Source organism: Neodiprion virginianus, chromosome 4 (genome assembly GCF_021901495.1).
Source record: "Neodiprion virginianus isolate iyNeoVirg1 chromosome 4, iyNeoVirg1.1, whole genome shotgun sequence".
In the NCBI taxonomy this organism is placed as follows: domain Eukaryota; kingdom Metazoa; phylum Arthropoda; class Insecta; order Hymenoptera; family Diprionidae; genus Neodiprion; species Neodiprion virginianus.
The window spans coordinates 36,284,425-36,311,714 of record NC_060880.1 but is presented as its reverse complement, the minus strand read 5'-3'; the positions used below and the strand labels follow the sequence as shown (position 1 = coordinate 36,311,714).

At 40.7% G+C, this 27,290-nt stretch overlaps 2 protein-coding genes across 2 annotated transcripts in view; both read left to right on the top strand.

The window, feature by feature from the left end:
* The window catches only part of LOC124302603 (period circadian protein-like), a 30,999-nt gene extending 7,835 nt beyond the window's left edge, over positions 1 to 23,164 (top strand). Inside the window, exons 4-11 of the mRNA XM_046758925.1 lie at positions 20,045 to 20,254; positions 20,347 to 20,717; positions 20,802 to 20,995; positions 21,105 to 21,262; positions 21,354 to 21,601; positions 21,699 to 21,890; positions 21,997 to 22,323; positions 22,763 to 23,164. Of these exons, the coding sequence (XP_046614881.1) occupies positions 20,045 to 20,254; positions 20,347 to 20,717; positions 20,802 to 20,995; positions 21,105 to 21,262; positions 21,354 to 21,601; positions 21,699 to 21,890; positions 21,997 to 22,323; positions 22,763 to 22,846 (1,784 nt within the window). The 3' untranslated portion in view covers positions 22,847 to 23,164. The remainder of the gene's footprint in view (positions 1 to 20,044; positions 20,255 to 20,346; positions 20,718 to 20,801; positions 20,996 to 21,104; positions 21,263 to 21,353; positions 21,602 to 21,698; positions 21,891 to 21,996; positions 22,324 to 22,762) is intronic.
* Positions 23,165 to 23,204: 40 nt separating this feature from the next.
* On the top strand, positions 23,205 to 25,939 carry LOC124302604 (uncharacterized). The gene has a single exon (XM_046758926.1). The coding sequence runs from the start codon at positions 24,768 to 24,770 to the stop codon at positions 25,425 to 25,427; it is 660 nt and encodes a 219-aa protein (XP_046614882.1). The 5' UTR covers positions 23,205 to 24,767; the 3' UTR covers positions 25,428 to 25,939.
* The last annotated feature ends 1,351 nt before the right edge of the window (positions 25,940 to 27,290 follow it).

The window sequence follows — 27,290 nt, the reverse complement described above, 5'->3', positions numbered from 1 at the left end:
ACTGTGAACTCTACGATGAATTTTGAACGGGTTCAGTCAAGACCAGAGTGCAAGGTCGATCGATAGCTGCGGTACATTCAGAGACAAGGATCTGCGGTGTTGGGTTACTATCGCTCTAGGAATGCAAAACATAACTCGGTTTGAGTACAGCTCGGTCAAGGATGGAGAGCAAGGTTGAATCTTACATAAGCTTTGTATTGAAGAAAATTCTCTCTCTTAAGAGCTAAGGTAAAGGTGTAAAATTAATTCATGAATATTCTTTAAAAAACAGTTTTGTTGAGTACAATTTTTAGGGTACAGTTGACAATTACTTCACAACGATAGTACAATAATTCTATTCAGCAGTATCATAACCAGGATGATATATTCGCCAGGAATGCGGGGCCGTTCTTGTAGACGCTTCTGCGCAGTAACACAAATCGTACACCCTCGCCATCAGAACAGTATGATGATTTTGTAGCCAATTTTGAAGTATCAAAACGTTTTGTGCTGCATAGATTGCGTTGGGTATTGTATGCACGTCACATCTTAGAGATACAGCTGAAGTTTTTTGCAAGGTTTGAAGCGACGGACAGTCAAAATCCAGTACATCGATGATTTGAACTTTGGGGACAATTTTGGGCAACCAATCTCGTTTTTCTTCTCCTTTTACGTACATGGTTTCAGCTTTGCACAGCCTGTCTTCAATGGTCCACTCAACTTCCTCAAACGGTATGGTTCCACAGCTCCAAGGTAAACCGTGAAAATCGCGTTCTAACCAAGAATTTTGGCTTTTGTATTTGACGTTCAGTAAATCCCATTCGTAAGGTGGCTTGAAGAAAAACATTGATGGAGATGCTTCCGAGTAGATTGAAATTATAGCCAATTCTTTCAATGTGAAGGTATTGTTGAAAGGTCTATGAAAGCCTTGTATGTCAACGATAAGCTCCATTTTTGAACTGTGCGAGATGGTGGGAACGGGTCAGCTTTTATACCAACTTTTTCACCCCACCACTGAGCGGGTTGTATTCGACAATACGATCGTGAACGATCAAGCAGTACGCCGATGTTTCAGCGGGAAAGTTGGCTTTAGCTTCAAATTCAAGACGGATGTCGACAGGTCCGTACTTCAAAGATTCGTTTTGTTTTGAACAGTCGATAACGAATAAGGGGACGTCTCGAAGGAATTCACTCTTTGTGAGCAACGGCTCGGGGTTCTTGTCGTAGTAGATAGCTTGGAAATTTGTGTACATCTCGTACAAGAGCGTGTGCAGATTACGACTGATGTTGAGGTTCAGGTGACCGTACGGATAAGATTGAGAGTTTAAAAATAGCTTGACGTCCGTGATATTGCAATGATCGAAATGACTTGCGTTCTTGCCGGTCTCGTTCTTTCGACTTGTTTGGAAACCCAAAATGACATAACGAGGTTTTTCAAGCTGAGTGGAAGTTTTCACAGTCCAAACATGTTTCGATATTGTGGGAAGTAAGGGATATTCATACAATTCCCAACTGCGGAAGCTCATCGAAATAGGCGGATCTCTCTGAATGAAATTTAGTAGGTCAAGTTTTTTCTGATCTGCGAGTTTCAAATACGGTATTAGCCATTCTACTGCATTGATCGTGATTTTGAATTCCTCCTCTTGAGTCTGCATGATTGCGTTGACGTCAGTTTTTGATCTCGTCAAAATTAACTCATGTTTAGCGTTGACAACGATCTTGCGGTAGTCTTCAGCGAAACCCAATATCATGCTGAGTGGTATCAGTACGTCAAAATTACCCTCGGCATCGGTTAATTTTTTCTTCTCTTCTACATCAAGCCATCCAGCGTTCTCCATCAGCCAAGTCTGACCAGGGTGCAGGGAAGCGTAACCCTTCATGAGACTTGTAAAGCCAACGCTCTTGCTTCTATCAATCTCAACTGCATTGATTTCGTAGCGAATTTCTTCAAACAAATGACAGATCGCGTTGTTTACAAGCTGTGTGTTCACAGTAGCTGTACCATCAGGTTTGAGGAGTCGTTCATGGATATGTACCGAACTTTTGCTGGGTAATATGCATCAGTCCTGATGCTGAACGGTGATTCGAATTTCATCGCTGTTGTTGAAAGTTGACGAGGCGTAAGGTTTGTGAGCGTGAATCTCGTAATGCGCAACAGATTCGTCAAAGACGACTGGTGTTTGAATGTTTAAGATTTCTTCCTCCATGGTACGTAGCAGATGATGAAACAGCAAAATCGGATTTTTAGTTGTCGGAAATTCCTCTTCCAAAAGTGGCCAGTTTGAAACCCAGAGCTATCAGGAACTCCACGTTTCGAGGTGTTAACGGTTCGAGAATTGATCGATGACTGACTTGATCGGGGCATGCCGACTTACTGATATACCTACTCTTTGACAGTCTGTTATATACAATTCCCATCGTTTATTGCGATTTGATATGTAGTCTCACAGTAATAACTTCTCCACGAAAATTAACCAGGTTTCCGTCTTGATCCACTAACCGGAGCTGAACGTGATCTATGGTCCTGACGGTGATCGGAAGGTAAATGACGTGCGACGGTACTTCCACGATCTTATATCCTGGTGGGACAGTCGGGAAAAACTCGTGAATAGTGTGTACTTTGTGTCCATTGACGTAGGCGCCCGTTGTAATGCTGCACTCAACTCGCAACGCGTTGACCTTGAGTATAGTTACAGGCACGTCTGATTCCTGAGTTTTATCAACCTCCAATACACGTGGTGTGAATCCCAAAAGTTGAGCAATGGAATCGTTCGGCTCAAAGTTAATCGTGTGGTTGCATGTGATTTCGCTGCGTAATGTATTATTGTCGGGTTTGATGGCGAGCCTGATATCTGTATTTCTTAGCACGTTTTGAAGATACTTCTCTATGTCCTCGATCTCGTAGCTGCCAGTAGTATGGTGATCACTTTATCAGCTACGTAAATTTTATTGTGACCAACATCAACGTTGGGAATCGAATTAAAGATTAACAATTCTACTAAGCCAAGAGCATAACTTTTATCACGAGCAAGTTCGATCGGTGGGAAATATTGTGCCTCGAGAATCGAAGAGGTTCCCGAAATCGTTAACGTTAACGAATCATCCATGACTGCGAGTGGTAGACTGACTTTGATGAATCACGCTCCATGTTTATATAGCTCATCACTTAGAAATTTCAGGCACAAGTGTCCGCATTCAAATGTATCATAATCCTGGTACCTTTCATGATTGTATTTAACACTACCAACGCCGAGGTATTTTATGAGGTCTGAGGGTGGTTGAAGGTTGCCGAAACTGTCAAAGTAATCGATATTATTGTCGCGTTTCTTGTATGCAACCCAGTGTGTTCCCGGGCCGTCTTTGTTGTCAAGGTTGACTATAGATGACTCGTTTTTTCGTGGACCGTTTTCGGGCATTTCATTTCGCATGAAAACACCGCGGAAATGCGGAACCTCAAAGATTTTTGCATATTTCAACAAGTCCCAATCAGTCAACGCTCGACGTGGTAGCATCGCATCTAGTTTTTTGAAAGATGGAGATCAAGACCTGCTTTGTACGGTTTCATATGAAGCCCTTTGCCCAACGCCATAGCTTCCATAGTTTTGTTGTGTCGTTTGCTCTCTCCCAGTTCTCGTTTAGCAGCACTTGCATCGTTCACAGCTTTTGCTATACCTGCCGCACCACCGGCTAATGCGCCTGTAGCACTAAGTCCAGCGAAAATAGGAATCAGAAACGGTAGAAAACCACAGACTTTTGAAGGTACTGGTGACGCGAGGTGTTCGCACTTTACATTTACCACCCGATTTTTTAACGGCGTTCTCAGCTCCCTTCAGCGCAGATTCGATAGCTACTTTTGCATCGTTGCTTGGAACCATAGAACGTTTTGCAGCATTTATAATTTTTCTCAAGGTCACATTTTTTGATTTTCGAATTCCCATTCCGAGTTTTGATTTTACTTTCATTGTATTAGCTATTGCCCAAGCGGCTGCCTTCTCACCCAAATTCGCGTCCTTTGCGAGAACCCGTTTCCAAGCTTTCTCAGCCAACACCCAAACAGCCTCGTTTCTAACTTCAAGATTTTCACGATTCTGCGAGTAAGCAATGTCGTGATCCTTGCAAGCTGCGTCGAGAAGATTGATTCCCGGATCACCCCGCGCGAGTCACTTTGTTAATTTTGTACCAGGCCCACAGTACTGATAACCAGGTACATGCAATTCGACTGGAAGGCTATTGATGATTTTATTCACCAGACCCTTGCCACGATGTTGCCGCCTGCTGCTTCGTTTACCTCTGTACGCGATCATGTTCGTGCGATGACTGAAGAAAAGTGCTTTAAAACGGGGTATTTATATCAAATCCGATCAGTCATGTCCGAGATGCGGTTTGAGAAACAACCTACTAAGCATCCCGTGATGAATTTTGACAAATTTTTGGAGCAAAATGTCAAAAGGCACAAACGGCACGGTGAATTACTCCCGAATAGTGTACGTGCAATATTCTGTGGATCGTCGAATTGTGGTAAAACTAATGCGTTGCTCACACTTATAACCCATCCCAACGGACTCAGATTTGAAAATATCTACATCTACTCGAAATCTCTCAACCAACCTAAATACCAATTGTTGAAGCAATTGTTGGACCATGTTGAGAATACGGAGTATTTTGCGTTTACCGAGCGTGAGCAAGTGATTACACCGGAAGAAGCACGGCCTACCTCAATAATCATATTTGACGATGTAGCGTGTGAGAAGCAGGACAATATTAGAGCCTACTTTTGCATGGGTAGACATCACGACGTTGACTGTTTCTATCTCTGTCAGACGTACGCGCGTATTCCCAAACATCTCGTGCGCGACAACGTAAATTTACTCGTGTTATTCAAACAAGACGATACGAACCTGAGACACGTATACAACGACCATGTAAACACCGATATGTCTTACACAGAGTTTAAAAGTGTGTGCTCTGCATGCTGGAACGGTGAGAAGTACGGGTTTCTGGTGATCGACAAAGACAGTGAGCTCAACGAAGGACGATACAGGAGGGGATTCGATTCTTTTGTTAGCCTAGAAAAGAAGTAAAATCTAACGTTTTCGAGCGAGAGACGCAGTAGCGTTGCAGACTCAGTTGCGTCAACATGCAGAGCTCTGAAATCTTCAAGCAAAAAAATGTCCTACATCAGATCGCTCGAGCAAGTGCTACGATCCGTCGAAAACATAGATTGCTCAAGTCGGGCAAGGAATCTACGACTCAGAAATTGAGTGACGGTTTCAAACCAGTAGTGATTCCGTTGCAAGAACTGGTGAATGTTACAAAAGATACTAAACCTGTAAAACAAAAGGTGGAAGAAATTAAAGAAGAAATAAAGCAGATGAAAAATGAAACGAAAAATGAAACTGTCTCGGAAATGGACGATTCCTTTGCTTCGGCAGAAGATGAAATAATCGTAGAAACACCGGTCGAGAAAATCGAGTATGAGTATTTTGCACTGATAAGAGATGCGAAGACAAAAGGTGAATCGGACAACGTGTACGGTGTACGCAACCTCTCAAACGGACTAATGATTGGTGATTTGTTGATATCTTTTGAGAGTGACTACATTCGTATTGGCGATACGCTTTACCCGAAAACGAAGAGTTTGCTGGAACTTTTGTTAAAAAATATAATAATATTACTCTTAAATTTTTATTGTTCGGACACGTGTCTATAATTTAATTTTTTCTTTCTTTACATAAACGTTTAAACAAAAATAAATACTCGTCATACCGCTCCGCACACATACTCATACAAACATCCGCACATTCAACATTCACAAGATTCAATATTGATGATTTTGATTTCGTGAGCTCAAGAGGAAATAAGCTTCTAAATTTAAACAAATTCTTCTTATCTTTTAATTGCGACGATATCCCTCGTTGGCTCCTCACCCCGGAATCCAGATTCGATAAGTGGTCCACGACGTTAGAATTTACTCATTTCGAATGATCAGATCGAAATGAGGCCGATGCTGAGTAGATATGTCGTAGTCCGCGATGTGTTCTCTCCAACGGACCCGGGGCGAAAGAGAGTGAATTCACCAGCCGTCTGGTCAGCTAGCCGATATTTGGGGGAAGGGATTATCGATGATTTTCTTGTTATCGATGAAAGGTTTTCCAACAGGGCGCGACGATTCAAACGAAGAAGACCATTACAAAAAGAAGCCTGACGGTTCTTCTGTGAGCGCCGGATATCGGGAAAATTTTAAAAACATAATCCTCGCAACGAACGCGCATAAAAAGTATTACTCATCCGATGGGGCTGTTAGAAACGATAACAGTTACAAATTCAAAAATGTCATTGCCGAATTGATGGATTATTCCCCATCACCTCGCCGAAAGGGTAAAGGTCTACTTCCGCAAGCTATTATCACTCGACAAGGTGTTGAAACGGAATACGTTTTCTGGGATGATCCAAACGAGTTAGTGGAGCGTCTTCGTTTACTCCTGGCATCTCAGGCAGCGGGAAATCCGATTCACAATAACGAAATAATCTCCATTATCGAAGAGCTACGCGAAGCAGGAATCATTTATTAAGCAGCTCTCATCGTTTTTGCATTCATTACCGAGATGAGCGTCGACGTGTTTGGACGGCATCTGGATAAAAACACGGCCGCGAGCACTCGCGGTCCTCCGGGTGTCGGATTTCAAATAACAGCGGACCGGCATTACGATATACAGAGCAAGAGACTGTGCAATGTCGCAGATCCCGCAGAGCCGAACAATGCTGTAACTTTAAAAATCTTGAGAAGAAAATTCAACGTGCTGCAAAAACAAATCGACAACCTCGATCAAATGATCAAAGCTATGGAGCTCACCACGGAGAAAGCCTTGGATACCTTTTACACAGACTTTAAAACAGGCAGAGACCTGTCGATTCGAAACGCTGATAACATTTCTCAATTAGACACCCGACTAAGAGCGTTGGAATATGAACGAGGAAAAGCAAGCACTGGTGACGGAACTGCATAAGCCTGCACGCCGGAATTACCCGCGTCGACGTGTAGACGTGCGCGGCATCGACGAGACCTGGCAGGCGGATCTTGTTGATATGACGTCATACGCTGGACAAAACAAAGGCTACAAGTACATGCTCACAGTCATTGATATTTTTTCAAAGTATCCGTGGGCTGTACCGATAAAGAGCAAGTCTGGAGATGATGTTACGAAGGCAATGGAATCTGTGCTTGTTCAAGGACGGGTGCCGAAAAATTTACACGTCGACAGAGGAACGGAACTTTACAACTCGAAATTTGAATCGCTTGTGACACGTTACGGAATCAAACTTTACTCCACGTACAGTAATTTGAAGGCTTCGATCTATGAACATTTCAATCGCACGCTGAAAGGTAAAATGTGGAAACGGTTCAGTATGCAAGGAAGCTACAAGTGGCTCGATATCTTATCTGATTTAGTTTCGGCTTACAACAACGCCAAACACCGAACCGTAAGAATGAAACCGTCGGATGTCACCGCTGCAAACGAAAGGCTGTTATTACGTCAGGCGTACGGAGGGCTTCGAGCGATACCTACCATATCGGCAAAATTCAAATCCGGCGACAAAGTTCGAATCAGCAAATTCAAAAATGTCGTCGAGAAAGGTTACACTCCCAATTGGACGACTGAAATATTCACGATAACTCGAGTGGAAAATACTCATCCTGTGACGTACAAGCTCAAAGACTACCGAGATCAACCCATCGCTGGTGGTTTCTACGAACAAGAGCTCCTCAAGGTTGAACATCCGGATATCTATCTGGTGGAGAAGGTGCTCAAGAAGCGTGGAAGAAAAATATACGTTAAATGGTTAGGTTTTGACAATACACACAACAGTTGGATAAACGAATCGGACATGTAACATTAAATAAATGAATTTTTTGCAAAAACGTATGTGCCTCTTTATTTTATACCCGACACATAACAAGTACGCATCTTTATTTTTTAGACAATCGACAGACATATGCATCGTTGTACAATTTTTTATATTTCGGAACGTTCTTATTCACTATCTTACATAATAATATTTTATACATCATGGTACAGTTATAAATTACAAAGCTAAGGTGCAGGCTTGTAGCCCCACGGAAGCGTGTCGGTTGTGTTTTGAAACACGATCCGCTTGTCGTCATTCCAGTTCAGTGCCACTTTTTGCTGTTCTACGGTGTATACCTCGTGTTTTCGACTTAATATCAAATGCTGATTTGTAGACAAATTTTCACGGTTCAAAACATATTCCAAATAATCGTTGAAAGTTATCTTTCTCAACGCTGATCCTTTGACACCTTTGGCACGTTTATTGTCTTTCTCATCTTCCAAGACTCTGAAAGCGTACAATTTAGCTCTTAATCCTACAAATTCCAGCATTATTTTCCCGTTATTCTTGTCTTTTATCAAGCCGAGAACTTTTTTGTTCGCTAGAGGCATTCCATAAACGTTGTCAAGCGGATAATCAGACGTATCGAATTTATGCAAGTCCTCCTTCATATGTTCGTATATGTCGGGGACGGTAAAATTGTAAATCAAACTGTCGGTATCCGTATACATTAATTTTGCTCGGTTGCCGAATTTCCGTTTAATATAATTATAATGAAAATCGTAGATATATGTTTTAGCCAGATCCATAATGGAGAAACCTGCATACAATGGTTTATTCAACTTGACTTTCGTCTTACTCATTTCGACGATAATTACATCTTTGTCGAAAACGATGCAGCTGTGAAAATTAGGTTTGGCTATAGTAGCTCTAGTACCGTATCTTCCATCCCATTTCGTGATCAGCCTGACATCTCTATATTTCCTAACATTTTCCATTGTTTTGCCAAAAACTGCGTTGTTCATCAGTTTGTAAAAATTTTTCTCGAATTCGTTGTGAGATTTTTTCCGCAAATCGGTATTCAAATCTATGTATTTTTTGAGCCACGGAGTTTGTCTGAATTTGAGAACTCTGTGAATTTTGAGTAATTTTAAGCCTAATTGCAAGCATTGTTTCAAAACTTGTTTTTCTTGGAAAGTAGCGTGGGCGTCAATTTCGGTTCCTTACTATTCGAGATCGGAGGTATATAGTGCTCTGGACACAGTGGTAAATCTTTATGAAATTCATGCAGTTCCTCAGGATATTCCAAATCCACCTCCAGTATGTAACCAAACTCCGCATCGTCCGAGGTGGTAAGAACGTCGCATTGTCCGAAGTCTGATACCCATTCGGAGGAACTGTATGGAAGAGCAAAGCTCATAGCAGCACCGTACAAATTATTAACGTCAAAGTACATGAGGTAAGATTCTTCGACCTCAGGATCGAATTCCTCTCCCATATATCTATTGTTGGCCGTTGCGTATCTGTTCGAACACTGTGACACACCACCTCGAATACCTTTTTCGCTAAACATAACCATATCTATGTCGGTGAGAAGCTCGAGCTCGATGTCGGTACACTTTAACATCGCATCAAACGACAGACCGGGCGCGGTGTAATAATGTAACGCGTCCAGGTTGTACGTTGTCCAACAGCTCTGTCGAAAGTTTTGAAAAACGTCGGCTAGTAAAAACACGTCCGTCTGTAAATACAAGTCTGAATACTCTCCCAAAGTTTGAACGTTAAAAGTTTGCCAAACTTTACATGCATGTGCATAGTCGTCGTCTGATGTATCCCGATCATTTAATTTTGAGTAAAATTGATGTTTGGATGGTAGCCGTCTGTCCTCGAGTTTCTCCCAACTGTCTATGTATTCGTACGGGAACACTCCTTTTCTGGTCAATAACTGAAATTTATCTGAGCTACGATAAAATTTTCGTGTGATTGATTTTTGATCATCACCGAGATACGATGCTAATTTCTCAAGACTACTGGGCATGAAACGATACGAATCTATGAATCTAAACTTTATATTTGTCCCCTTGACATATTTTGTAAAAGAAATGTACTCGTACTTTTCTTTCTTTACGGGTAGAAGCTCAATTGTGCCCTCGAACGATATAGCCAGTGCTTTGATCAGAAAATGCGAATCGTAACCCGACAGATTGTGGAATATCACTGGGATAGTGTGCGAATTTTGGTAATTTAGATTGCAACCTCGATGAGCAGCACCACGGTACTTTCCCGTGAAATGGCAGTGATCACGATGTTTCACGTCTGTGAGTGTAAACGGTTTTTCACAAATGTGACACACTGTTGTTGAATGAAATTCGTTGATTTGATTGAAATTGAGCGGTTCCATCGGTACAACAGTTTTGAAATAAGCTACTAACGAATGTGCCAATTCCGCTAACTCATTCACAAACCATTGAATGCAAGTCTCTCCACGATTAATTTTAAATTTTGAAATTGAATCGTCAAACGCACAATGTAGATAGTAAGCTATACTATACGGAAGATGCTTCTGATAAATTGTTCTTGTACCCATCTTTTTGAGCGTAGGTTCCAGTAAACATTCTAGATCCGTGTAAATGCAGAATGGAACGGTTTCTTTGTACTTGAAATTTTTGAATTCCAGTATCTTTCCCTCCTCTGTAGGTAGAATAACTTTGGTTTTGTTTAAATTCATGCAATCTACGTTGTGCTTTTTCAAACATATTTCTGAATGAAAGTAAGTCAAACATCTATCGCACAACCAAGTACGACCATTACGTTTAGAAATCTGATAACTTGTTAATCGAGACAGATTGTGAATACAAGTAAAATGAGAGACTCTATTTTTTTCATAATTTTCCATATCGACATCATCGTCATCGTCAGTGATTTCAGTTTCTATCGCTAAAAGATAAATTACAGGTTTATCAGACTCATTCTGACTCAGGTGAATCGGTACTATTTCACTTTTTTTCCGATCACCCTGGTCTATGCCATAAGCGTTAATTGAAAGAGCGTTCAGCTTCTCAAATTTCAAAATGGTGTTTTTGTCTAGAGAAATAGGAAACTTTATACCATCATACCGTAGCACTGAGCTGAAATGTGGGTACGAGCTGGTCGCGTTGGGATTGTTGTTGTCGGCTGGGAACAGAGCTGCGGTGACCGACCAAAGAAAGCAGTAAGAGTCGTTGTTTCTGATGTTTACCACAGCCTTCTTACCACTGATATGCTTAGGTAACGAGGTGTATGTGAACACACCGCCTCGTAGTGGCACGTACTTGTTGATATTCACAGTCAAATTGATTATTTCAGTCAGCGACCAGCCTGAATCCTTTTCCTGGAAATCTTCCACCTTTTATAACAAACGTTCCATCGCGTTTTCGATGAACCATTCGTTGATATCCGTTGTCTGGAGGATGATTTCATTTCTCGTATTAAAAAATTCGATCTCTTCCACCGTGTGATCATCTTTTCTAACTTCAAACTTACAAGCCAGGATAACGTTGGCTTTCAAGCTCCTGTCTTTCTTCAAAGCGTTTTATAGTCCTGTCACAGCTAGTACCTTTGCGTCTTTTAGAAATCTCTCCACATCTTTATGCTTCAAATTGACGATGGATCCAGTTCGAATTCTCCCCTCGAAAGCTGATTCCAAATCTTCCCAGTGAACTCGATCACTTCTTCTTACTTTCCGCATACCTCCACCCGTTTTCTGAAGACGTTTGAATTTTTCCGCGAGCGCTTTCAAGAGTCCGATCGTTGTGATAATTCTCATCTTTTCTCCAATCGATGAAGCCTTTCACAAAATTTTGTTCAGAAGGCGAATATTTTGACTTCCGAATTTTATCCATTTTTGAATTTCTGCTGTTGATGATGATTTGTCCAAGATTTTGTACGCCGATTCCATAATATCGATTAATCTAGAACACTTCGGATTCCATCTTGAGCTTTTCCTCACGTATACTTGACAAGTTGAGACTTAATGATCGTTTGCATTGATGAGCGTCCTTTTTATAGGACAGCAGTACGTATGTTTGTGTATGCGCGCGTACCTTTTAGCATTCCTAGAGCGATAGTAACCCAACACCGCAGGCTCTGAATGTACCGCAGCTATCGGTCGACCTTGCACTCTTGTCTTGACTGAACCCGTTCAAAATTCATCGTAGAGTTCACAGTACAGTTACAAGCCAAACAAATGTCACGTGGTTGATATCAAACCGGTATCCGAGTAAGTGAAAAACAATTCTCAGAACCATTAATTTTGGAATGTCACATCGTTGATAACGTGGGAAAAGAATGTGGGGTGGTTGACGTTACACATCAGCAGTCCTACCGTGGGAAAAGAATTCGAAGTGGTTGATGTTACAAATCAACAGTCCTATCGTGGGAAATGAATGCGGGACGGGTAACCGACATTCAGGTCGGTGAAAAAGTTCACGCCCCCCGTTGCGCCCTCTACCGTTGGCAGGCGAGCAGTCCATAGGGACTCTGACCTTCGGTCGGTAAAACAGCACGATTTTGAAGTTCTACCGATAAGAATTGTCGGTAAGGCAGTGCGATTTTTACCGTCGACCGATACAACTGTCGGTAAGGTTGCACGGTTTTGACCTCAAGTCGGTACGGTGGACTGTGACGTCATCGCGAAAAAGGGTTTGAGTCTGGGGACAATGTCGGTAAGTGTCGGTAACAGGAATCTGTAAGTAGAACACTCATAGCTATGCTACTAACGTTTCTGGATTTTCGCTGAAGTGAGCTGTGAAGATCAAACCATGCGAAACATTTGAGTTATTCCTATTATTCGAGATACTCAAATTATTCGATTCGAAAATGGGATGGAATATTATTTATAACTATTCGATTAGTTTACATTTGAAATTCGTCGCGACGAGACACATTTTTGACTTGTGTGTGAAGCTTGTCGATATGTGCACACGTGTGCTGTATGTGGCTATTAATGTGAATTACATTCACTTAGCCATTTTTGAACGGCGGGTCGTTCATTTTTGCTGATATGAAATACACATATCATATTTTTAGCGAGAAAAATTTGCTAGAGTAGAGTACAATTTCGAAATTGTACTCTTCTCTATTCGATTACTGTCGAATTATTCGTGATTTCGAATTATTGGCACACCCCTAGAATATAGGAGATATATGATTTTTGCCGAATGGAAACAAAAGTGATACGAAGATTAAATTATGTTAATTCTATGTGTTGCAATTAATGCATCTACGACCAAGGGTGGAGGAGTAGAAAATGAATACACAAACTAGAACTTGATTTGAGTGTATTCAAGTTAAACTATAAACAGAGTTGTTGTGGAAGCAGAGTAATGACTCTGACAACACTCACATCACGACTGACCTCCTAATTCATCAGCTCATTCTTACACCTCTATGACACACTCACACTCATACATGCATACATTATACAAAGCATCATATTGCTTGTAACACTATGCAATCTAGGAGTGCCCCTTTCATCGGTTCTGAATGGAATGTTTTCATAGAACCCTATTTGTGTCAGTATACACTACCGGCGGAAAGTTTTCGGACAAGAGTTGGAAAACATGCCGGAACGGTTTTTTACGCCATTTCACCGGTAGTTGGCCTAGGCCAATTTGACTCACGGCATTTTAAAGAGAGGAGATTCGCCTACATTTTGGCTTTTTAAAAAAATTTTGACGATTTTTTTGACAATTAGCAGACAGTTTTGAAAACGACCATTTCTAGTCGTTTTTTTGTTCCGTTGTGGGTGGACCCCGTTTGCAGTAAAAATATTTTTTATGCATTTCTCCGACTAACATCATAAAGGGGGAAACCTAAGCTTCAATTCCGTTTTTTAGAAAAATTTTTGCGATTTTTCTTCCCAGAAATATTTCGTTTTTTGATAAAAAGCAGACAATTTGAATATTGCTCCGTAGTACGAAAACGACGAGGTTTACAAGAAAACCTTACGCGGTAAAAAGTTGCATTACTTCTTGCTGAGTTCATGAGAATTTTTTCAGATTTTTTTCGCGAAAGTTTTTTTAATCACTATGGCTATGCTATGGGATTCCCTACAAATATCATGGAAAGGAACATCCCGCGAAACATTCGAAAAACTTGTGGAGAGGATGCCGCGTGTGGTAAAGAGCTTGCTGTCAGCGAGAGGAGGTTTCTTCAACGAGACCAAAGTATAATATGTAATTGAAAAATTCAATTATATTATTATTTATTTTTAATAATTAATTTAATAATAAAAAAAATAATAATTATATACTTTATGTATTTATTATATGTATATGTAAAGTGATATGAGTCAGTTTTGTAGCATTTATAAATTAATAACATCATTATTTCAAACCGTTCGATGTTTGAGGCCTGATAACTCCGAAACGACTTACGTTACGCAAATCTTTATTCAGATCTTTTTTGTAGAGCGTAACATTTCCTACAAGAATATGTTTTGTTCATATGTTCACACTGATTCGTTTTCGAGCAATAAAATTCTAAATTTAAAAAAAATTCTTTCCCATGTTATTTAAATGGGAAATAGAAAATTGAGAATCACCACCTCTAAATATCATTATTAAGAGCTCATATTTTACTGAGGTCATTTTTGAGGGACACTCGGAAGATTTTTCAATGTTCTTGGAAAAAAAAAGAATAGTCGGTTTTTTTGAAACACTCTAATATTTATTGTATAGACCAACATGATAGGAAAAAAAGAGAAATACTATCGATTCACTTGAGAGTGAATAAGTTTAACAAACTTGTAATTCATGTTTTAGTGTTAAAAACCGGAATTACTGACGATCACGATGATTTTGATATGGGAAATTGTGAAAAAAAACAGTCCATCATTTTGCTTGGATTCGAAATTCATCTCGATTAACAAGTCCAAAATTTTTTTACCTACAGAGGAGGAAAAGATTCTGAAATTAAAAAATTCTAAGCATAGAGAAACCGTTTCGTTCCGCATTTATGTGGATCTTGAATGTTTACGGCAACCTACTCATATTAAAGTGTCGAAAGACAGAACAATTTACCAGAAGCATATTCCATACAGTATAGCATATTACCTTCATTACGCATTTGACGATTCCTTTTCAACATTCAAAATCAACCGTGTGGAAACTTGCATCTAATGGTTTGTGAATGAGTTAGAGGAAAGACGTGAAAAATCGTGATCACGGTCATTTCACAAGAAAGTACCGTGAGCATATCAAGGCTGTAGTCTTAATTATCAAAACTCACATACTATCCCAGTGATATTCCACAATCTGTCAGGTTACGATTCGGATTTTCTGATTAAACCATTGGCTACATCTTTCGAGGGTACTATTCAGCTTCTACCTGTTAACAAAGAAAAGTACATTTCGGAACGGACGTAAAGTTTCGATTCATATAATCGTTCCGTTTCATGGCAGACAGCCTTTAGATATTAGCAGTGGATTTGGATGATAATCAAGAAACAATTACACGTAAATTTTGCACCATTTCCGTCAGATTTGAGTAATTGACCAGGAAAGGTTATTCTTCCGTACGAGTACATGGAGGATTGAGAGAAACTCGAGGGCGTGCAGTTGCCACCTAAAGAAAAATGTTATTCAAAATTGAACAACCAAGATATTTCGGATAAAGATTATGCACATGTATGTAAAGTTTGGCAAGCTTTCAATCTATGAAAACGATGAGGGGATATTCAGACTTGTAATTGCAAGCTGATTTTTTTTCTGTTGACTAATATTTTTGAAAAGTTGCAACAAAATTGTTGGGCAACCTTACAAAATAGAGCCTTTAAATTATTACACGGCGCCCGGTCTTTCACTTGACGCGATGCTGAACTCGAGCTTTTCACTGATGTAGATATGGTTATGTTCATAAAAAAGGAATTCGAGGTGGTGTGTCCCAATGCTCTAATCGATAGGCAAAGGCTAATAACAGATGCTTTCAATCCAGAGCTACAGGAATCATATCTCATGTACCTTGACGTTAATAATTTATACGGTGCTGCGATGAACTTTGCTCTGCCATGCAGTTCCTTCGAATGGTTATCGGTTTGAGGGCAATTTGATGTTCTTACCATCTAGGACGAAGCGAAATTTGGCTACATATTAGAGTTGGCCGAGTATCAGAGTTTTACCTTTATACTTAGTCAGAAGTATCAGGTTTGTACCATAAAACAGAAGAAGGTAGCACTGATTGTGAGCTGGAAGGCCGATAAGCGGATCGTATTTCCAAACACGACCGATACGCTTCTGTGGGGCTACAAGACGTGCAGATAAACTGAGCCTTATGGTTACTGCATTTTAGTATCTGGGGTGTGAAATAAAATTTTGCCTATATATAGGGCGTAAAATAAAAACATATGTTTATTTTAAAAAAACCATTTGTTCATAATGTTACACATCAGATTCAATTATCCAACTATTGTGTTTAGTATCAAATCCTAACCACTTAATGATTAATTTCTTTCCTCGCTTCTTGAGCACTTTCTCCACGAGATATATGTCCGGATGTTCAACCTGGAGGAGCTCCTGTTCGTAGAAACCGCTAGCGATGGGTTGATTTTGATAATCTTTGAGCTTTACGCCACAAGATGTGTATTTTCTATCCGGTTTATCTATATCTATAGTAATATTATAAAGAGGAAAGATTTGTATTTTTATGTTTTTGTGTGTGTGTACGTTTGTAATGAATAAACTCAAAAACTACTGTGCCGATTTCAAAAATTCTCTCACCATTGGAAAGCTACATTCACCCTGAGTGACATAGGCTATATTTATTGCTAGAAAAGATTAGGGATCCTTACTAAAACTCAAGTAACGTAACCCAAGGTGTGAAAAAAGTTCCCTAAAACGTCTTTCGTCGCATGCGCTGCGGAAACTATTGATGATACAACAAAAGTATGTTCTACAATATTAAAGAACATGTCAATATATACAAAAAAACTTTACGATACCATATGTCCAACTATTATCGTTACGTCACAATAACCACTTTTTACATTTTAAAAGTTGATAGATATACCGACCAAAATTAGACCACACCATTCACACTTCTGTTTAAATCCTTATCCAAATAAATCATATTGTTTTTAAGACTGTTTCAATTCATATAGATTACTTTTTGAATTGTTATTACGAATTTAATAAGTCATAGAAATAGAAAAAATAAACGCTGTCGCGTTGTGCATGTTATTCATACCTTATTATTCCTCATTATCCAAATAAATTATTTTGTATTCAAAATTGTTTCGATACCTGTAGATTACTTTCTGAATTTTTCAAATCGTATATTCCATTCAAAAGATATTAGGAATTTAAAAAGTCACAGATCAGCCACGACACGGCACGGCAGCGCCTTTTCCATGCTAGTCAGGCATTGCAGCGGTGCGGGGGGGCGGGCACATCTATGAAATAGGTAGCCGCGCGGCTCATTCGCGCGGTCGGCTCCCTACGCAGCGGACGTTTTTTTGTCCAAGTTAAAAAGTTCTTCTCAGAACTAATTATGAATTGTTTATTCACGCTTTACTGTCTATTATTTGTACAATTGTAAGTATAAATAGATAATGTAATACCGCGTTTAAAAAAATATAAGTATAAAGCAGCAAAAAAATATAAATAAAAGGTAAAAATATAAAAAAAATCTTATGTCCACCCGTGCGAAGCCGGGACGGGCCTCTAGTCGTGAATATTTCAGTTGTCGAATTGGAAGTGTAACCTTCTTCTTGGACAAAGGTTCCAGCAAACCCTTCGTTTTTGGGTAAAACTTGTCACTAATACCGATGTGGTCACTCTTAAAACTTACCAACGAATCACTAATCATCAGTCTATCGTTTAAGAGGTTGCGTACACCGTACACGTTGTCCAATTCACTTTTCCTCTTCTCATCTCTCATAATTTCAAAATACTCATCCTCGGTTTTGTCAATAGGAGTTTCGATGATTGTTTTATCTCCTGCCGATACAAATGAATCATCTATCTCCGGGGTTGTTTCATTTTTCGTCTGCTTTAATTCTTCTCTAATTTCTGCCACTTCTTGTTTGACAGGTTTCGTATCTTTTGTAACATTCATCAGTTCTTGCAACGGAGTCACTACTGGTTTGAAAACGTCGCCCAATTTCTGAGTCGTTGATTCCTTGCCCGACTTGAGCAATTTGTGTTTTCGACGGATCGCGGCACGCGAACGGTGAATGGAAAATACTCCATATTCTCAACATTGTCCAACAACTGCTTCAACAATCGGTATTTCGGTTGGTTGAGGGATTTTCAGTAGATGTAGATATTTTCAAACTTGAGTCCGTTGGCATGGGTTACAAGTGTGTGCATTAGTTTTACCAGAATTTGATGGTCTGCAGAAAATTGTACGTACACTATTCGGAAGTAATTTACCATGCCGTTGGTGCCTTTTCACATTTTGCTCTGAAAGTTTGTCAAAATTCATCACGGGAAGCTTAATAGGTTGTGCCTCAAACCATATCTCGGTCATGACTGACCGGTTTGCTATGCATACGACGTTTTTAAGCACTTCCCTTCAGTCAGAGCGTCGGCATCATCGTGTACAGAGGTAAACGAAGCAACAAAACGTCTATTTACCTGATAAGAATGTCTGATAAAAAGGACTAGAATTTATGGTACGAACTGTACACTCATCACACAACAAAACAATTTTAAGACCAAGTCCTGCTTCAGAAGCAGTTTCAAACTTAACATTTCCGTCACAGATTTTACACTTCACGCATTCAGAAATTGCTGCAAATACTGCAATAAAGTTCAAAATTCGATAATCAACAGACGAATCACGTGGCACTAAGATTTCCTCTTGCGTTTTGAAATTTTTCGCAGAGGTACTAAAACTACTTTCATCCGTTGCAGCTATTTATGGATTAAAAACAATTCTTCGCTTCTTTGGTTTCGACTTTTGCATTTTAGAAGATGCCCTCATTTCTCTGCTACACTTCATTTTTACGAAAAGATCACAGGATCTTTGGCCTCCTAGTTTCACACGCTCTGCCACTTCGAGAATACATTCCGAATTGACAAAAAATTTTCTGTGTGTGTACTTAAATATACGTACACTTGGGGACAACGAATCTGAGACGATTAACTTTTTACACTAGACAGTTATGTTGGCAACACCGAGAAACCTGCAGTGCCACAGTCGGCTGAGTGCGAAACAAACTCAATCTCAATAAACGTAACATAATCCATGACCGTCGAACCTTACCTTCGAATACGTGTCAATCTAACAAGTCGTTAACCCCGCGATATTCTAAGGTTAGATTCGACGGTCATGGGTTATGTTATGTTTATTGAGATTGAGTTTGTTTCGCGCTCGGCCGACTGTGGCGCTGTAGGTTTCTCTGTGTTACCAGCATAACTATCTAGTGTAAAAAATTAGCCGTCTCAAATCCATTGTCCCCTAGTGTACATTACGAATATAAGATTTAAAAAAATCGGTTTTTTGAAAATTTTAACTGTATATAACCCCTATAAGTCGCACCGAAAATACGATTTTCGTAAGAGATCAAATCCTAGTGTACAATTACGAAACCACATATAGGAGTTGGTAATGAGCGTAAGCCATACTTTACGTGTCCGCCATAACGCCGAGTCAAATATAGGCTTGCCTATTTCATATTTATAGGTTCGTTGATACGTCGGTAAATCAATGATGAACCTCATCCTGTATGCTGGTGAGTTCGGAATTTGGCATCCGGAACTGTCAGAGTAAGGAGATCACGATTTGCAACTAGAAATAAATTAGTTCAGTTCAATTTCGCTAGAGTACATAGGTATTAACTGTAAGATACACAGAGCACCGTAATTTCAAATTGAAATCGGGAACATGACGGATGAGGGGAATGAAAAACTTAGGTCCTCTCATAATGTATTGAAGTGAAAAAACATTGAACGGGAGTGAAAACTGTGCAACTCCAAATCGAGTGGATATTTCACTCTAATAGAGTGAATATTCACTCCCATCGAGTCAAATTTAGAGTGATTTGATTCACTCGCCAAGCGTTTGGCGTGGCAAAGTTCACTCAAAAATGAATATTCACGTCATCATGCGAGTTGCGCGGTTTTCACTCCAAGGTAATTTAAAGAGAACACAATTGTTCGATTCCACGAATAACGTGCCGATATAATAAGCATTTTTGTTGGTCTGTACAATCTAATCCTTTGGATACTTACCGCAGGAAATGATCGGCCGTACTTTGACAGCAAATCGTCACTCGCAACATCTCCTACCTATAGTCAGCTTAACTATTACGAGAAGTTACAGAGATATTACAAAAGCCAGCCATGCACTACTACCATGTACGAAGGTGAAGAAGAGAATGGCAACGTACCAAGCAGCACTAAGGACGAGTACCTGGGTTACAGAGCCAAAAGTGAAATCCTGACAGGTGCGTCACATTTTCAAGTTCAGAGATGAGGAATCCACATGAGATGAGTTCCACGAGTATCCACTCGAATGCTTTAATAATTTTTGTATTAGATCCTACGAGGAAATGCATGTCTCCAGAGAATGGGAGTGAGGCAAGTGGCTGTGAAAGTGTTGGAAATTCGAGCAGCGGTTCAAACAGCCAATCCAGCTCAGCGAGCCAAGGAGACACTTCTGTCATGACGGACACTGCGAGTTTCAAGCTATCCACGCTGACACAGTCCTCGCTTACAAAGCACAAGGAGGACATGGAGAACTTATTGTTAGAGCATTACAGAAAAATCAGGTCAACGATGAAGAGCGATAAATTAAAAAACGTACGACCAAAGTCTGTCATCGAGAAGTCGAGTGACTCTGTCTGTCCAAGCAAAACGCCGACCTTGAAGAGGACTGGTAGTCCTATCAAAAATGGTCGTGACGGCAAGGTGATTAACGAGACGATGGTAGCTTACATCTCGGGATATTGTATGACGGTGTTTCTAATCATCAAAATCCACCACATGCTTTAGGTTTCCAAACGTGACAACATTTCTAAAGTCAATAATTCAACGCCAGTCGCATTGAATGCCGCAGTATCCAGTGCCAGCATTGTTCAACCTTCCGTCATCAACGCTCACAGCAGTTCAAACCATACTGCACGGCCATACGATTCGGTTGACGTTCCATCGGCTGAAACAGCGCAACCTTGTACCTCGGCACAAACGTGTGTATCGTTACCCCGCTTTTAGTGTTATAACATTTCATTTTGCAATGAGACCTGAGCTTTGGTATCACGTAATTCTTTGTAACTAACCCCTTGATTTGCGTTTCAGCCTGTTGTCGCAACTACCTACAATGTATCCAGCGATTATGCAACTGGTTCCACTTTACTACTTTGCAACTCTGCGAAATGGATCCGTACCGACGTATATTCCTCAGGAACATCCTGGCCCATCTGTGCAAAAGCAGTCAGTACATCAAACTCCTTACAGTGAGTTCCTCTCGAAAATTAGAATTCGTTGGTACCATAGAGGGTAGCAAGAGGATCGCTAAATGCTTGTATACCTTTTACGATTTTTTAGACCATTATCTCACAACTGGTACGGCAATTTATCCATCAGTTATGGGGATACCAACAGCAATGGCGATGGAATACAGGCCGTTTATAATTGCACAGTCTGATTTAGCGGTGAAAAACGTTTGCGAAACTACCCATACTCCAGTAAAGGAGCCCGAGCAGGTTCCATGTCAAAATCGATTGGCCAGTCAAGCAGCGAGCGTCAAGCCGGAATCTGAAAGTATAACGGCGGAGTCGGGGTGCTCGAAAGAGGTAAAATTAGATGTCATTTAGTTCCAAGAAGAGGAAAATATCTGTTTGATAGAAGGCACCTTGGAATGTTTTTGAACTCTGAATATTCGTTCTGAAGGTCTTATCTCTCGGTGAACACAAATGTCGCAGTGATGAAAATAGTCCCACGGCTAAAATCGTGAAACGAGATCAATCCGCAAAGTATCACGAGGACGATTCAAGATGTTCTAGTCTCTATAGCAGTTCCTGGAACGAAAGTATCGGCAGCAGCTTGAACCTGGACCGAAAGGAAACCAGTGAACAGTCAAAGGTATGTTAATTACTTCAATTGGCTCGTCTTGCAATCGGTCGATCCGTGCCATGGCCAAATTCAATTGATGATGATGCTGACCACGTTATGTAATTGGTTTTCACAGAGTACTGGCGGCAAACAGACAGATGTCTCGAACAGCGACAAAGAGATAAAAGCATTACGGAAACAGCCTTCATGGCTGGATGGAGTCAAATTGACTCCAGAGCTGATTTACGAGTACCAAATGGACTCAAAGACACTCCAGGAGGTTTTAGAGGCAGATAAAAAAGTTTTGAAAAAGTTCACTCAGCCACTTCTTGTCAACGACCAGCTTAGCCAGTTGTACCTTGACTTAGAGCTGGAGGGTTTTGGCACAAAGATTATGCTCGACGAAGGCACCACTGTCAGTGAGAGTGCCAGCACCGACGAAGCGGTGGAGGACAGTTTGGAGGTGAGCTTCCGTCAACGGCGTTGGTCAAGGGATTAACCCTTCCAAACTTTCGGAGGTGTTTTCCGTTACCTTGTTGGTTTTTTCTTCCTTTTCTTCGTCATTTCATTCTGTTCCCCTCTCGTAAAAATACTGCATGTTATCAATTTTCTGGTCTATGCTCAATCTTCCAATTTCTAATGCTTCCACTATCGGCTATTGTACCTGCCTTATACCACTATTCCTGTGTACCGAAAATAGTCTTGTTGACTAAAAGCCGTACACGTTGTATTACAATATATATACCTATATGTGTTGTGGTGTTTGTGTTTATCATTAGCGTAGAGTTTTAAGTGTCTTGGGGAGATTTTCGTGGAATCACTGTGAGTGACAGTAGATTGTAGAAATTTACTGTGGAATTTGCGATGCAAAATTCTTAAAAATAGTATGAAATATTTTACAGCAAAAAAAGGAGCAGCACTGCTCTATGGAATATGGGAGGCTAATGATGATCCATGAGGAGAACGCCCAATTCCCACCTTCGTAGAGCCTTGCAGCTATTGGTGGTTCAGTGTAATTAGAGTAGTGTCAAATCAAGATATATACCTGTAAGAAAAAAAGGAATCACCAGCTATAAAGGAACTTTATCAGTTGAATATATACTATAGGTAATAACAGTAACGAAAGTGACCGTATACGAGAATCTGGCGAATCGGATGAAAACGAAAAATTTTCTTGAACGGTATGGTGAAAGTTTTTGCGTCGTATGTTTAATCGCAAAACGTTTGCGATCGTATTCACACAGGCTGATGCCTAATAGTATGAACAGTGAAAAAGCATATTTACATTGTCAGTATCTCTTTATATTTTGAAGTTAGTGATCGTTGGAGGATTAATGATGGGTAATTTTCGTCGAGTGTAGGTCAATTGAAGAGACATTTTTTTTCCTAAGCAATATTTTATTGCAACGTTTCGTTCGGGCTGCAGCCGATCATCTTCAGGCTAAATTTAGTAACATTCCTTAAGCATGGCAGGGTCAACACCATGCTTAAGAAATATTACTTTTAGCCTGAAGATGATCGGCTGCAGCCCGATCGAAACGTTGCAATAAAATATTGCTGAGGAAAAAAAATTTCTTTTCGATTAATCAACACTCGACGAAAATCACCCATCATTATCTCTTTATGAAAAAGAGTATCAAAGATCTTGAAGTGAGTATCGTTGAACCATCAAAAATCTGCGTATAGTATAGCAGAAAGTAGAGAAATGATTACATGTTAAATTAATTGTATTTTGCGCCTCTTCCTCAAGATCAGAATGAAGTGCCCCTACTATGCACCGATGTCGCCACAATCTTTATAGTTCAAGTTTTTTGTTCCGGTCCTATTCCATGTATATTCCGGTACGCAACTCATTCTTCTTCTTTGTGCCGATCACGTCACACGTTTACTCAGAAATTGGAAAAGGAAAAAGAAAGAGAAATGGGAAAAAAGAAACACAGGCATCGAAAGAAACTACAAGATCGAGTCGAATGGCTGGAGAAACAATTCCAAAAGCAAATAGACGGAAACCATGAAGACAAGCGTAGTAAGCATTTGAGATTCTTCGTGGGACTCGATATTGTACGAAAGGGAAAAATGTGTTTTTTTGGTCCAACCATAAACCATAAATGTGTCACAACGATGTCTGCGACATCGTATGTGTACATAACCCTGTGCATTACGCCATGCGGATTCTGTCTCACGATCGTCCAACGGTCGCGAGTGTAAGATCCGCCGGCCATATACAATATTTCACGAAGCGGTATGCAACCGACTCGTGGAAGCGAACAACCCTAGATTCTATAAACAAGAGACAAATATAAACAAGCCGATTTATTTTGTTTTTGTTCTCTTCTCGCTTTAACGTGCGATAGAAGACGGGGTTCGATACGGAGTCGATCACGGAGTCGATCTCATAGAAGAGATCGCGATGATTACGTCTCACCAAGGTTACATCGACGCCAAGACCGCGGAGGTTATCGCAGTGACGATAAAAGTTACGACGATTATGCAAATCGTCGTGACAAAGATCGTCGCTCTAGGCGTAGTCGCTCCTATCAACGAGAACAAAATCATTCGTACATGGATCCTGCGAGCTGTCGCGACCGCGATAGACGCAGTGGGACTGAGTTGTCTCTGGATCGCGCAAGAAACTCGTGAAGCGAGTCACCGAGAGAACATTTTGATTCGCAGTCACGAGCGCATTCGATATCTCCCTCGTTCGACCCACAGGAGGGAAACTCCGGCGACAAAACAAACGTTGCTCAACCGAACACTCGAGAGGTCGCGGATACCCGCGTCATTACGACTGGCGCGATTATTGCCAATGCGAAGCCAGATACGGGAGAGGCGTCAGCCGAGACACAAGAGACCGAATTGGAGGCAGAGGTTTTGGAAGTGTTCGGAGAACGTCTCAGACCGGAACGAATGCTAGCACCGGCGGTGCACAGTCATGTCGCGACGCTTTGGCTGGAAATTATCGAGAAGAGTCTCCCGGCGGAGGAACGGAAAGGGTTTTTGAAAAAGATTTCGCCTCCGCATAATTGTGTCTTCATCGATCCTCCCAAATTGAATTTGGAGGTTAAGCCAGCCTTGGATAGTACAGTCGTAAAAAGAGACGAAAGAATTGTCGAAAAACAAAAAAAGGTCGCTGCTTCGCTCGCCGGCGTGGGGAAGGTTATAGATCTGCTGATCAAATCGAATCTTGCGGATAAGAAGCAATATTTAGAACCCCTCGACGGCGTTGCAAAACTTCTGGCGGACCTGCAACACGACGAAACATCGATCCGGAAGAGTCTAATTCTGAAAAACATCAAGGCACCGTTCAACGACACGCTGAAAGATTTGTCATCGAGCGACTGGATGTTTGGGAAAGAACTTGGCGAAAAAATAAAAGCTGCTAAAGTTTTACAGCAATCATCGAAGGATTTAAAACAGCCCGCCAAGCAATTGTCGGATCAAGGAAAAAATTCAAAAAACTCGAGGGGCCCGCCTCAACAAAGTCGCAACAACCGAGGCAACAAGTCCACGTCACGGGGGAGGAGTTATCAGCAGAAAGACCGTCAGCCTCTGAAGAAAAACAATTAAACGTATGTAAATTGGCCGGTCGGTTAGCTTTTTTTAAACGAAGCTGGCTCGAAGTAACCTCGGACGAAACCATCCTGAGCTGGATCACAGGCTATAGAATACCTTTTACATGAAAGGTAGACCAACACACACCACCTGCCGAGCCTCGGTGGTCGGATCAAGAAAGGAAGGTAATGCGAGAACAAATCGTAACGTTGTTGGGGAAAGGCGCGATACAAAAGTGTCAGTCGGAGACCGAATAATTCATCTCAAAAATTTTTCTCGTGCCAAAACCGGATGGTTCTCACCGTTTTACATTGAAATCAAAACAGCTAAACGAATTTATAGCTACGGAGCATTTTAAATTAGAAGACGGTAAAACGGTAAAGCAAATGATAACTCGCGGTTGTTTTATGACGACTATTGACTTAAAGGACGCGTATTATCTAATTCCGATTGCGAAATCTGATAGAAAATTTTTACGGTTGATTTTCGAAGGAAAACTGTATCAATTTACGTGTATGCCCTTCGGGCTGAACATACATACGTATACTTTTACAAAATTAATTAAGCCGGCAGTGTTGCATCTCAGAGAGCGTGGATTACTATCGGTAATATACTTAGACGATCTATTGATTCTGGGGGACTCATGTGAGGAATGTTTGAGATATACTCATATAACGAAACGGTTATTTGAAAAGCTAGGTTTTGTTATTAATGAAAAAAAGAGTCACGTAATTCCCTCGACGAGACTTAAATTTCTCGGGTTCATTTACGATTCCGAAAGATTGGATATCAGGCTTCCGGAAGAAAAAGTTGTCAAGATTGCAGCACAAAATATTGAAAAATTTAGTAGGATGAGCCGCTGTACAATCCGAGAATTTGCGGGATTAATCGGAACACTAGGTTCGTGTTGATCAGCATTGAAGTACGGATGGGTTCACATGAAAAATTTTGAGCGAGCAGAATTCTTGGCTCTCGAGGCGAATTACGGAAATTTTGAGGCGCGCATGTATCTCTCAGACGATTTACAGGCAGATTTTGAGTGGTGGAAAATTCACATTCGCAAAGTAGTGCGTTCGATAACGCCGTTTAAAGCAGCTCATGAAATTTCCTCTGACGCGTCGCGCTCCGGTTGGGGGGCGTGTTGTGAAGGTAACCAAACCCATGGTCACTGGAGCCAAGAAGAACAAGCTCATCACATTAATTATTTAGAATTATTGGCGGCCATGTTTGCCTTAAAATGTTTCGCGAAGAACCTAAAAGACTGCGATATATTATTGATAATCGTTAATACTACCGCGTTTGCATATATCAATAAGATGGGCGGCATTCAATTTCCCGTGTTGAGTAGGCTAGCAAAAACAATTTGGAAATGGTGCGAGAGAAGAAATATTTACATTTTCGCATCATATATTTCGTCTCGGGACAATTATCAAGCTGACTTTGAATCGAGACGACTTGAGCCAGAAACAGAATATGCTTTATCGAATTCGGCTTTTCGCGAGATTCAAGTTAGATGGGGGGAGCCGGAAATAGATTTATTTGCAACAAGAACAACTGCAAAATGTGGGCTATATATTTCTTGGTCGCGAGACCCAGGCTCAGTTGCGGTGGATGCATTCACGGTAGATTGGAGCCGATGGTTCTGTTATGCATTTCCGCCGTTCGCAATAATTTTACGCGTTTTAAGAAAATTCAGAGACGATCGTGCTAGAGGTATCGTAATTGTACCGTATTGGCCAGCTCAGGTTTGGTTCCCCGTCTTCACTGCCATGTTGGATTGCGAACCAATTTATTTTAACCGAACGTCAACCTTTTGCGCTCTCTCGATAGACAACCGCAGCCGATCTGGAGGAGGATTACCCTGGTTGCAGGACGGCT